At 34.9% G+C, this 13,709-nt stretch overlaps 1 protein-coding gene across 11 annotated transcripts in view; it reads right to left on the bottom strand.

Moving 5' to 3' along the window:
• LOC100475793 (serine/threonine-protein kinase Sgk3) overlaps window positions 1-13,709 on the bottom strand; it is a 166,861-nt gene that overhangs the window by 29,092 nt on the left and 124,060 nt on the right. For all 11 annotated transcript variants that reach the window (XM_034668143.1, XM_034668144.1, XM_011221209.3 and 8 more), the window contains 3 exons: window positions 13,305-13,380; window positions 7,719-7,806; window positions 2,503-2,552 (listed from right to left, as the gene is read on the bottom strand). In XM_034668143.1, coding sequence (XP_034524034.1) covers window positions 2,503-2,552; window positions 7,719-7,806; window positions 13,305-13,380 — 214 coding nt within the window. The remainder of the gene's footprint in view (window positions 1-2,502; window positions 2,553-7,718; window positions 7,807-13,304; window positions 13,381-13,709) is intronic.

Raw genomic sequence — 13,709 nt, 5'->3', positions numbered from 1 at the left:
ATAAAGAATAGTAGTAAATATTTACTTGCTGATAAGACATTTTACAACTTTACTGAAGCCTTGTTAAGTTCTGCTTAAGAGGGATTTCAATAACAGTCTCTTTGGGAGAAAAGGATACATCTATACGTGTATATAGTTTTGAAGTCAATTTTATTTAATTTCCATAAACCTCACCAATGTTATTAATGAGGACAATGAGTAACTATATAAATTAGTAATATATTCCAAGGACTACCTCATCTGGCATTTCTTCGGACATGTAATATCACTTACTGTACATTACAGATAAAAGACCTCTCTGCTTATTCTCATAGATAGTAATGCAGAAAATCCAGTAGAGAAACCAGAAGGAATACTAATTTTGTCCTTTTATTTATATTAACCTGTTGGGTGAAAACAACACGGTTGTAGGTAGGCAAAAGCACATGGCAGCAGAAAATGGAACCTAAGCAGCCAGAAGAGTTTTTCCCTTCAACAAGGTCTGAATCCTAAGCTGGATTAGGGAGAGGAGAATGACTCCATTTAGATTTAAAATTTCCTTTAGTTTTTTTGAAGATCTTATTTATTTATCTATTTGAGAGAGAGCACGAGCAGGAGGGAGGGAGAGAGAGAGAGAGAGGGAGAAGCAGACTCCCCGCTGAGCGGGGAGCTCGATACAGGGCTTGACCCCAGGACCCTGAGATCATGACCTAGGGGCAAAGACAGACGCTTAAATCTACTGAGCCATCTAGGTACCCCTAGATTTTAAATTTCCTTTAATTCATTACTGAGATAAATGGTCAATTCAAACGTGAGAGTAACACCAGGTCTAGGTTAAATAATAACAGTTAAAGATTAGGGAGATAAATACTTAACTAAGTTCAGGTATCTTTCTTCTTGGAGACTCTGTTCTTTGGACTATTTTGTTCTTGAATGATATGCTGATACACTGAAATAATCTCTTTTAAACAATCGTAATAGCAAAAAATCATGCAAATTCCTCAAACATAGCAAATAGGTTAACTGAGACAATACCCAAGTCCCCGCTGTTAACTGTTGGTGACAAATCCTAACCGAAAGTGAGTTTCTGTTTCTGTGTTGCCTGACCAACTCTGTGTCTGATAACAGAAAATCATGCTCAAAACCAAACCTCCCCTTCTGGCTATCACCCCACTTCTTTGCTTTCCTTTGCAGTAAAACTCCTCAAGTATGAGATCTAAGTTCTTTGTCTATTCCTGCTAGCCTCTCCTCTAGTTCTCTCTTGAACTCTTTCCTAGCAGGGTTTGTACCCATCACAACACTGAAATGGATCGCAAAGGTCACCGATGACTTATCAAGTCCGGTGGTCAATTCTTTTTTTTTTTTTTTTAAGATTTTATTTATTTATTCGACAGAGATAGCGACAGCCAGCGAGAGAGGGAACACAAGCAGGGGGAGTGGGAGAGGAAGAAGCAGGCTCATAGCAGAGGAGCCTGATGTGGGGCTCAATCCCATAACGCTGGGATCACGCCCTGAGCCGAAGGCGACACTTAACCGCTGTGCCACCCAGGCGCCCCCCGGTGGTCAATTCTCAACACCTACCTGCTTTACCAGCAACATTAATAGAGTGAATTACTACCCCCTTTGACACACTTTCTTCACCTGATTGTGTGTGACATCACATTCCCAGTTTTTCTACCTTACTGCAATGCTGAAGGACCCAGTCCTTGGGCCATTTCTTATCTGTCTTTACTCACAAAGTGGACCAAAAGGGTGAGGAAAACATAATGTCCTGAGATAAAAGAGACACTACTTCAGAATGAATCTAATGAATGTGAAGAATAATTACAAGTAAGGACAGCAACACTATACTCTTTCTCCAAACCACAGCAGATATCGCTCATCTGTCAGGCCACTCCTCCAACTGAGCCAAGAAGTGGCCCTGGGATCCTTTGTATTCAGGGGTCTAGGCATTCACTTCTAGTGAACTGCTGGAGTTGATGTTCAAGATGAAGCCTGTATTTGCCATTCCTGCTGTTTTTCAAAATGTTTTCCCTGTGCTCAAACTAAATATGGGACTATGGGAGGAACTGGTTAAAAGCAAGTTTAACAGCCTTTAATATGCTAATGTCCTTCAGGACTCAAGCGGAACAAGCTGGCTGACACCAGGGTTGCACCAATAACGAGAGAGTATCCATTAGGCCTGCGTGGATACATTTGTCAGAGTACCTCCCGGGAGTTAAGATCTCCTGAGAAATACGGTCTACTGGTTTTCCACACACACAAACAACCCCCCCCCCGCGAAAAATAACAACAGCAAAACAGCAGAACCCAATTATACTTTGTGGATTTAAAAATTCCTCAGAACTCTACTAAAGCAATGCAAAGCTAGAGCAGTAAAATAGGCAAGCATATGTTAGTATTATATTCACTTTAACTATGGTTATTATATATATATATATATATATNACTGGTATATATCTACACATTCACAAAAAAAGCTCTTCCTAAAATTCAGTTAGAGGATGTTTGAAACAGACTTACTGAGGATTTCCAGATGGTCCCAGGTTGATGTTCTGTGAGGTAGAGTGTAGCTATTGGGATGGGGAAAAAAAGCAGTAACACTCTTATTGGAGCTTCAAAGGTTATCAGTCAACGAATGTTTCTGAGAAATAAAATATACAAAACTCTACCACAGATACTGGATGTATTGCCATGTTACATAAGAAGCCTGAAGTCCTAATTCTTAATAAATGCAGTAACTTACTTGGAAACGCACAATCATATAACCATTTTTATGATAAATACCAAGAGCAGTTGTAAGGAAAAAATAAGGCAGAAATAAAGCTCAAAGTTGTCAGATGAATGAAGTACACTGGGGAAAGCTCCTTGGACAAACTGGGTGTAGAAACCCCAATTTATGAAGGGTCATTTCTACATTTAAAAAGCTGGTTATAAAATGGCTGTTTTTTCAAATTTTTGAATAATTGCTTATTAATTTTATGATATGGAAATGATAATATGATGATGACGACGACTGCTAATACTGGATTGAATTATAGGAGACAGACTTATTTCTAAATCAAATACATGTAGACAAGGGTGCTTTTCTTTCTAATTCCAGTACCATAGTCAAATAAAAATTTTAGATAGCCTTTTCTCTTTACAATAATACAGTAAATTTGATCCCTAGTATTCATTTAGAAGCAAATCTTTACTTACCTACTATGCCATAAAGCAATTTAACCAAAAAAAGATTCTAGCTCACTAATAATTAGCTAGAAATTTAATCCCAAATCCCATAAGATTAATCTAGTGATCTTGTTAACACTTTTAGCACTTTTTATAAAGCCAACTGTAAGTGAATTCTGCTTCACATTAAATTCCCTTTGAAATTCTTTATGCATACAGAGAATTAAAACAGTTATAGATATCCCAAACATGTATACTTTTACCACAGCCCTATATAATTATCCTTCATATAAGTTATAGATATAAGCTTTAAAAATTTTTTCTTTAAATGAATCAGAACCAAAAAATTTTACCTAAGCAATTTCTTATTAGAGACATATATCATGTAGATTTCCACTTAAATTCATTTGAAACTTATAGACAATCTCTAGAATGCAAACTACTTTTAAAAATAAAGTGCAAAATTTCCCAAGCATAATAATACATTTCTTATAAAATAACAATATTGACACCAGCTTCTTACTTATGAAATTTCCTATCAATATCTGTACATGAAAAATCTTCATGTAATACATTTTCAGCCCCCAGAAGACAGAAATACAGAGAACCATACAATCTAGCACAAGACAAAAAAAAAAAAAAAAAAAACAAAAAAAATAAACAAAAGAAAAAAAAAAAAAAAAAAAAAACCATAAAAAATCTGGTTCATGAAATGAGATTCATCTGTTGAGCCATAATTTAAACATGGAAGAATCTTTTCTGTTTATATATGATAGTGTTCCAGATAATCTGATAACATAATACCAACTAAGTTACAATTTTGATACATTTATTCTTTTAATGAATGTGCAGAAAACTGATGGACGACTTTTTTCTTTTTTTTAAAGATTTATTTATTTCAGAGAGAGAGGGAGAGAGAGCTCATGGGTGAGCAGGGGGAGGGGCAGGGGAGAGAATCTTCAAGCAGACCCCCACTGAGCGTGGAGCCCCATGCAGGACAATCCCACAACCCAAGAGATCATGACCTGAGCCAAAACCAAGAGCCAGTCGCTCAACTGACTGTGCCACCCAGGCCCCCCAAAACTGGATCACTTTTCCATTCAATTAACTTTCCTTATATAGATGAGGGAAGAGGATTCAATAAGCATGGATTAAACAATAAGACAACCTGTGCCCTGAATCACACCACTATGTAGGAAGATTTCATTACATAGCAATGATTTTCCTAATAGAGCACATTTCTGCAATGATAATGGAAAGTATTGGGAAATATAATCAGGTAACTTTTTACTCTACCTACTATTTTTAAAGATTATACTAAGCCAAGGATGAGATAGAATTTATTAACAGTGAACACTAACCAAAAGCAGAAGTTTCTTGACTTCTTTTGCCCTCTATTTTTCTCTCACTAAATAAGGGGAAAGATCCAGATGCCCTGAAAGATATTTTCTGGCTATTAATTTAGTTATCCACTTTGAAGTCCTTAATAAATAGCAGGGTTCCTGGGCGGCTCAGTCGGTTAAGCATCCCACTCGTGATTTCGACTCAGGTCATGATCTCATGGGCTTGAGACTGAGCGGCTGGTTGGGCTCTGTGCTCAGCAGGGAGTCTGCTTGAGATTCTCTTTTCCTTTTCTGAAGAGATTCTTTTTATCCATATTTCAAAACTGCATGAGATCCTAGTCCAAGTTTCAGATTTTATGGATGAAAAAAGAGAAAGGAAATAAAATTCAGATCTGAGGCCAAAAGTGCTAGAGAACAGGAACCAGAACTCGGGAAGTTCTCTTTAGTCTGGTTCTTTCTTCAAAACCAGCTGTCTCCTATAGTAAGGCAAGACATTTTCCAAATGACCTAAACCTATATACTCTCAACATGATTGCCAAGCAAAACATGGAAAATCAGAGTTGCATGCATTTTATGCTTTAAAATATTTTTTAATAGCTTCATCTTTTTCAATTAAAAATATATATTCATAATTGGAAAATATGGAAAGTATCAGGAAGAAAATGCTTTTAAAAAATCTATAACCTTATTAACAGATGATTTTGCAAATATCACAGCAATTTCATATAGCCTTTACATAACTTTAAAAAAATGGACTGGAATCATACCATGAGAATACGAATATAAAATTTTATGGCCTGATTTCAGGTAACAGTACATCAAAACTTAAAATATTATCTTAAAAATGTTTTCAAAATGTACAATATATGGGGACAAACACTATTTGATGAATATTTAAATTGATTCTAATTTTTCATATAAACTGTACTAAAATGAATATCTTTTTTTTCTGTGTGAAGAATTATTTCATTTGCATCAATTCCTAAATAAGTTGAATATTTTCATGTTTGGTACACATTGCCAAACTGCTTTCCAAAAGAGTTGCATAAAATTATAACAATGCCAGGAAAGCCTGAGGGTGCCTACTGTGCTCTATCCTTATCGGTCCTGAAATATTTAACTTCACATTTTTGTTAATTTGGCAGAGAAAAAAATCTCTATTGTATAAATTTCACTTGCTACTGGCGCTGAGGTTGAACATTCCCCCATGTATCTGTTTGCTAACAGTATTTCTTCATGTCCCTTTCTATTAATCTACTTGGATCTTAAATATCCTTCTTTCCAAAAATCCATTTGTATGACATTTTTACGTAAATATTTTCCCTTCTTATGACTTATTTATCACAAATACTCTCCCAGTTTGTTTCTCTTTTGACAAGTTGCAGTGATATAAAATTAAAATATCCTTTTATGTTGTCCTAGGACCAACCATGTCAACAAATGGAAAAGATAAACCAGTTCTCTTAACTGAAAACCCTCTTGTGGGATCAGAGATGGAAAATTACTACTTTACAGTAGTCACAAAAAAGGAATATGTCTATTTTCCAAATGAAGATTTTAGCTGTGTGACAGTAACATTCTGATTCATATTATCTTTTTTTTTTTTTAAGATTTTTTATTTATTTATTTGACAGAGAGAGAGACAGCCAGCGAGAGGGAACACAAGGGGGGAGTGGGAGAGGAAGAAGCAGGCTCCTAGTGGAGGAGCCCGATGTGGGGCTCGATCCCAGAGCACAGGGATCACGCCCTGAGCCGAAGGCAGACGCTTAACGACTACGCCACCCAGGCGCCCGATTCATATTATCTTCTTCTTTTTTTTTTTTAAAAGATTTTTATTTATTTATTTGACAGAGATAGAGACAGCCAGCGAGAGAGGGAACACAAGCAGGGGGAGTGGGAGAGGAAGAAGCAGGCTCACAGCGGAGGAGCCTGACGTGGGGCTCGATCCCATAACGCCGGGATCACACCCTGAGCCGAAGGCAGACGCTTAACCGCTGTGCCACCCAGGCGCCCCGAATTCATATTATCTTCTAATCACAAGAACAGAACCATGACAAAATAAGACATTATAAAGACAAAAACGCGCTTCACAACCCGACACCTCTGATTTTCACGTATACATTAAGCAAACATAGTTTTCATCACTTTTTAATTTTAAAGGTGTCACCATATTTATATATACTTTTTCATTATAATTTTAATTGCTAAATAATAATTCTCTGGGTGAAGTTTTGTAATTTACCTTTCTCATATCACTTTCTGAAGTCAATGCTGAAAACATCTTTATAATAGGCCACAGCTTATTCTATTTACTTATTTGTTATCACAATTGATTTAAAAAAAATTAAGAATACCCTATCCTTGATTTGGAACACATACTGATTATGTGCATGTACCTACAGGAAGAAAACTTAGTTGATGCCAACTGGCATGTGTGTATTGACTGTTCTGCATGTAAAAACTTGGCAATGTAGAGGAAGAAGTATTCAATTAATATTCTGGTTGAAAGGCCTTTTCTGCTGGTCGAAATTCAAAACAACAGTTTAAGTATGTTAATGATTATGAAGACACATAATGATAAAAAGTTAAGATGTAAAGTGAAGAGAGAATACAAAATTGTATATACTGTATGATTAAAATTAGGTAACTAAAAATCCTTACATATTAAGAGAAGGTTAGAAAGAAAACCACTAAATATTAAAAATTACTGGTCTGGTTAGTGATAATAAAATAATACATCTATTTTTTCTTTTTTTAAAAAGATTATTTATTTATTTATTTGACAGAAAGAGAGTGAGCACAAAAAGAGGGAGCGGCAGGCAGAGGGAGAGGGAGAAGCAGGCTTCCCACTGAGCAGGGAGCCCGACGCGGAGCTTGATCCCAGGACCCTGAGATCATGACCCGAGCAGAAGGCAGACACTTAACTGACTGAGTCACCCAGGTGCCCTACATCTATTTTCAAAACTTTCTACTAGCTAAACTTTCTACTACTCTTCTTACTAAGCATGTATTACTTTTTTTATCATAAAAGTCCTCATTTTATAAATTTTATGAGAAAGAGAAATCAGTAAGAGGTGTAAACATTTTTTATGTACTCTAGAGAGTAGAAAATTTACAATGGATGAAATTACATAATTTTAAGTAAATGTTGCCATAAAGTTGCCAGTAATTTCATCTTTGGGGAATGGTATTTTTTCTGTTAAAAAACACAATCCCTCTTACTACCTTCTGAGTACTTCTTTCATCCTCATCTTCGGATGGATCTGACTGATGTTTTGGACTGTCCATTTGAAGGAATGCTCTGACATCTGGACTAAAAACAAAAATTAACTTCATTATGACTTTGAAAACATTTCTATAGCTCTTCTCCCTTTTAAAATGAAAATAACCATAGTAGCGTTTACAGTATGAAAGCCAATATAATCCATCAATATTATTATAAAAGGAACAAGCTGATTAATTTTTTTAAAAAATAGGGAATCCAACAGACAAATGGTCAAAGATATAAACGAGGCAGTTCATAAAGAAAAAACCCAAATGGTAAGGAAGATGTCTAGCTTAATTAATAATCAAAGAAATACAAATTAAAACATTAATGAGATACCACTTTATGTCCATTAACTCGCAAAAATTAGAAAGATAATATCAGAAGTTGGTAGGGATTTGGGAAAGAGACACCCTCATGCATTGCTAGTAAGAATGTGAAATGAGGCAACTTTTCTGGAAAGGAATTTGGCAATACTTGGTGAAACTGTGTCTGCAATTTTCCTGGACCCAGAATTTCCAGTTCTAGGAATAAACAAAAAAAAAAAACAAAAAAATCACGCGCAGGTTCAATGAAAGACACCTACCTAGGCTACTCATTTTAACTTTCTCTCTAATGGAGAGTCAGAAGCAAAATAGGCATCTACCACTGGAGAAATTAGTAAGCAAGCTATGGTCACTGTCCACAGAGAAGTCCACTCAAGAGTCAGAAACAAGGTAGCACAGTATCATTTTTGTATACATATTAAATATTCACAGACATGAAGCAATACCCGATAAACAAATTCCAAAGACATAACAAATATAAGAAAGTGGGTATCAACAGGAGGGATGAAGAGATGGGTATGAAGATCAAACATGAAGAGAAAAAAATGAGACTAAAATACAAGAGGGGCTTAATATACTAATGAACTGACAGGATTGCATTAATGACAACCCTGAGGGATGACTTCATCTCTGCATCTGACGCACCTCTTCCTCAAATTGTCCTTAATGATTAAATAAAATATACATTCATTGTAGGAAATTCAGAAAGATTAAAAAATAATTTTTAAAAACAGTAGGGCTGGTGAGAACGTATACAGCCAGTATGGGAAACAGTTTGGCAGTTCTTCAAGAAGTTAAACATAGAATTTCCATATGACTAAGCAATCCCATTCCTACGTATGGACCCAAGAAAAATAAAAACCTATTCACACAAAAACTCACAAATGTTCACAGCAGCATTATTCACAATAGCCAAAAAGCAGAAACAATCAAATGTCTATCAGCTAATGGACAAACAAAATGTAGCATATCTATACAAAGGAATATTTTTCAGTTTTAAAAAGGAATGAAGTATTGACACGATACTCCATGGATGAACCTCAAAAACATTAGGCTGAAAAAAAAAAAGACAAAAAAAGGTCATATATTATATGATTCCATTTATATGAAATGTCCAGAACAGGCAAACCCATAGCGACAGAAAAGCAGATTAGTGGTTGCCAAGGGTTGGGGGGAAAGGAGAAATTTCAAAAGTACAGTCAACCCTTGAAAAACATGGGGGTTAGGGACACCAACGCCCCATGCAGTTGAAAATCCATGTGTAACTTTTGATTTCCCCGAAATTTAACTAACAGCCTGCTGTTGACCTGCAGCTTTACCAGTAACATAAACGGCTGATTAACACTTATTTTGTGTTACATGTATTACATACTGTATTCTTACAATAAAATAACCTAAAGAAAATGTTATTAAGAAAATCATAAGGAATAGAAAATACATTTACAGTATGTCCTGTATGTATCCAAAAATAATCCAGGCGTTAAGTGGGCCTGCACAGTTCAAACCCATGTTGTTCAAGGGTTAACTGTAGTCTCTTTGGAGGGACGTTGTAGATTAGCCTGAGGCAACAGAATTGGATAGTTGGATGGTTGTACAGCAATGTGATTATATTAACTAGCACTGTATTGTATACTTTAAAAATAGTTAAAATGGTGAATTTATGTGAATTTTATCTCAATAAGATTTTTTTTTAAGGTGAGGATCTTCAATCTTATCACACAGAGGCAACTATTACTAATCTTGGTGTTACTTTATTTATTTTAATTTCTGCACTGTTAAGGCCATCCTGTATTTAAAATATTTTGCTCTGTTTTTCACCTAAAAATTACATCATAAACATTTCCCCATGTTGTTAAAAACTCTTTGTAAAGAGTCACTTTTGAAAGATGTGTGATGTTGTATAATAACGCACTAAATGTTACCAGTGATTCTTTAGGATATATATAGATGGCCTCCAACTTTTTACTATACAAGTTCCACTGCTATAAATGACATTGCAATTGATCATCTTTGTGTATAACAGTAGAACTGCATTTAGGATTTTCACTACAGATTTTTAAAAGTAAACTTATTTGATCTGACTTATAAACCATTTTCAGGCTTTAAATACAGTTTGGTAAGCTGATTTCCAGAAACATTATACTAATTTATTCTATGTTCAGTATATGAACATCCTGAAGACTCTCTCCAGCTCTGATTAGCATTAAATATTAGTTTATATTACCATCTCTAATACTTCAGTAAGTGAAAAATAGTAATTTAAAGAAAAGGCACTCAACTTTATTAGTAAGTAGTGAAATACAAATTAAAACAATAGTAAGATACCACAACCCACTCACCTGAATGGCTAAAACTGAAGAGACTAACAATACTAAGTGTTGGTGAGGTGAGCAGTGTGATCTCAGACATGGATAGTGGAAGTATTATCTGGTACAATCACTTTGGAAAACATTTTTAACATTATCCCCTAAGGTTAAACATATAATACCCTACAACCCAGAAGTTCTACTCCAAATACATCAGAAATGTTTGCACATGTGCATGAAAAGATATGTTAATGGCAACATTATTCATAACAAAATAAAAATAACTCAAATGTGCATCAGCAGTAAAATGGATAAACTGGAGTATATTCATACAATGGGATATTATACAGCTCTGGAAATCAAATTATAGCTATGTCCAACAACATAAATGATTCTCACATGGTTGAAAACAAGCCAGATAGAGAATGTATTATAAAATACAACAATGGCACCTTAGATCTATCCTGCTAAAAATCAGGAGAATCATTACCTTTGGGAAGGAGGGAAGGAACAGAGATTGAGAGGAGGCATGTGAGGGGTTTCAGGTATGCTGGTAATGTTCTATTTCTTGGCAGGGGTGGCCACTCAGATGTGTTCACTTTCTCATAGTTCATTAAGCTGTATAATCATGATTTGTGCTCTTTTCTGTAAGTGTAATACTGCAATAAAGCTAAAAGAAGGTATTTTTACTCTCATTTCCATTTCTTAAATAGATAAGGAAATATTCAGTTTCTCTGGTAATTAATCCACCACTTGTATCTCCTCTTTTATAAATCGTTAATATGCTTTGTCCATTTCTTCTTGTGTCTTAAGTGTATACTATCTGTATGAGCTCTTTCTTTATTAAGTATATTTTATCTATTGTCCTTTACTATGGGAAGCTTTTTCTACATTTTTGGTTTTTAATTTCACTTGTGATTTCTGGGGTTCAAAAGTTTTTATTAAGTCAAATTTGTCATTGTTTTACTTTACAATACATTATGCACTGCCAATATGCTTGTAAAACTTTTTTTTAATCTAGAAATCAAAGATATAAATATTAACCTATCTTATTCCAGTTTTTAAATAATTTTAAAAATAAATTTTAATAAAGTTGTTTTAAAAGTAAAGGTATTTTAAAAAAATATCTTAAGTAATCTCTACACCCAACATGGGGCTCGAACTCACAACTGCAAGATCAAGAGTCGCATGCTCCACTGACTGAGCCAGCCAGGCACCCAATTAAGTAAAGGAATTTTTAAAGTGCATTTCCCTAACACAGGAGTTAAAAGGTACACAGTAGGTGTTCTAGATACACTGGATGATTGGCTTCTCTTCCTGCTCTCTTATATCTGTGCTATATTATAGTTTGATATATAAATTAAAAGCGTGAAAATTAACAAGGCTCTGTTAACACCAAGATGAGATCCAGAAAATATGAAATGTCATTTTTTATTAAAAAGAAAATGTCAGTGAAAAATTAAGTTTGAAAAAACTCTTAGCTATTTATTTTTGGAATTCTATAAATGTCCTCTAACTTGAATGGAATGGGGGCAGTTATAGGATGTTATGTACATAAAAATCCATTAGGTTGTATACTTAAGAACTGTGTATTTTATGGTATAATGCTAAAATGAAAATAATCAAGTTGCTTTTAGTTGACTTTTAATACCAAATATAACATCTTTGTTATACTTCCAGATCCAGAATGAATATTTAGAATGTAATATACAGTGGTAGAGGTTCTCAGTAACACTTCAAAATGCCAGGAGAAATAATCACCAGCAACAACATTTGTTCTATATTTATTCCATGTGAGGCCCTGTTAAAGAAGACAAATTCGACCTCTCGTTGCATGAACTATATTTCAAACAAGACACTGATGTGACAATCTGAAGTAATCTCAAGTGCACACAGCAAAAATTAATAGTTAGGGGGTGGATCTAAGCTGAAGACCCAAAAATGAAAACACATCTCAAACCACAGATCTACCTGTATGCTCCTAGGTGTTTTCAATATGAACCGCCCTTCTGGTTTATTAACATGATTAGTTAATACAGGCCGGGAAAGCCCCTTCATGTTGAGTGGCTGAAAGCAATGCTGTGTGGAAGGCCTGGAGACCCTGTCTGGGTCGACAGAATACCGCCCCAAGTGGAACAAGGGTAGTGGCATGTGTGCATGACCCTTGCCAACTCCTTCAGCCTCATCTCCTTTCTGAAAACCTACTCTGTATTCTAGCCACCGTGACATGTAAACACTTAAGTGTTTTGAACATGTCAGGCTTTTTGTAGATTCTGTTACATGTACTGCCCCTTTTGTCTGGATGCCCTCCCTACCTTTTCTTGAATAGCTCCATATCCTTTAAATCCCAGGAAGCCTTGCTTGACCTCCTCCCAAGGAAAGCTGGCCACGTTTTTCTCTGTTATCTTCTAGCACCTCCATCATAAAACTTTAATTGCTTGTTTATATGTCTGTTTCTCCCACTAGACAGGGAGCCTGTGCCTCTGGAAGGTTCTCTTTACATTACCAATGCATACAGCAGGTACTTAATAAGTGCTTTTAAAAAAAAGTTTTTATTTAAATTACAGTTAGTTAACATACAGTGTAATATTAGATTCAGGTGTACAATATAGTGATTTAACAAATGTTTTTTTAAATATAATTAGAAAAATGTCTTAACTGTGTACTATGCAAAGTTCTTTCAAGTTTAAACTATAAAACTGATATAAGTACAAAAGGAAGAAAGAAAATAACTAGGACCTTGAGTCGATGAGGGAAAAGGAGATTAAGGACACCAGGGGAAAACTGTCTGAGGATTTTACAAACATATACAGCACAATATTCCACAGAATGTATAAAATCTAGATCAGTGGCTTATTTAGTATTCTTATATTCGGTTTCAGCACCTCTTCAAAACACAATGAAAATTACTTACTGGTTGTAAAGTTCTGGATACCTAACTAAGTTCTGAATGAATTCATTCAGTCCTGCTCTTCTTTGTTTAATAAAATCTGTTAAGAGAGACATAAACTATTAGGATTATTTATGTCAGGCTATGTAATTATCATCAATCTAGTTTTATAAGAATAGACAACCAAAGGATAGTGAATTTTGATCAGTTATTTCTTAATTCATGTTTCTTGATTAACAATAAGAAACGCTTAGAAGTATATATTTTTAAATCTACACATATAATGATTATAAAATTAAAATCAAGCAGAAAACATATCTCCCAAAAGAAAACTCTCCAAAGAAATGCCCATTTTAGGTTCTAAACACACTCACTACAAAACCTGGAGAAGGGCCTTCCTTTGTCCAACTCCTCAAGTACTACCAGGTA

Source organism: Ailuropoda melanoleuca, chromosome 9 (genome assembly GCF_002007445.2).
Source record: "Ailuropoda melanoleuca isolate Jingjing chromosome 9, ASM200744v2, whole genome shotgun sequence".
Taxonomy (NCBI): Eukaryota; Metazoa; Chordata; class Mammalia; order Carnivora; family Ursidae; genus Ailuropoda; species Ailuropoda melanoleuca.
This window is presented reverse-complemented; position numbering and strand designations above follow the sequence as displayed.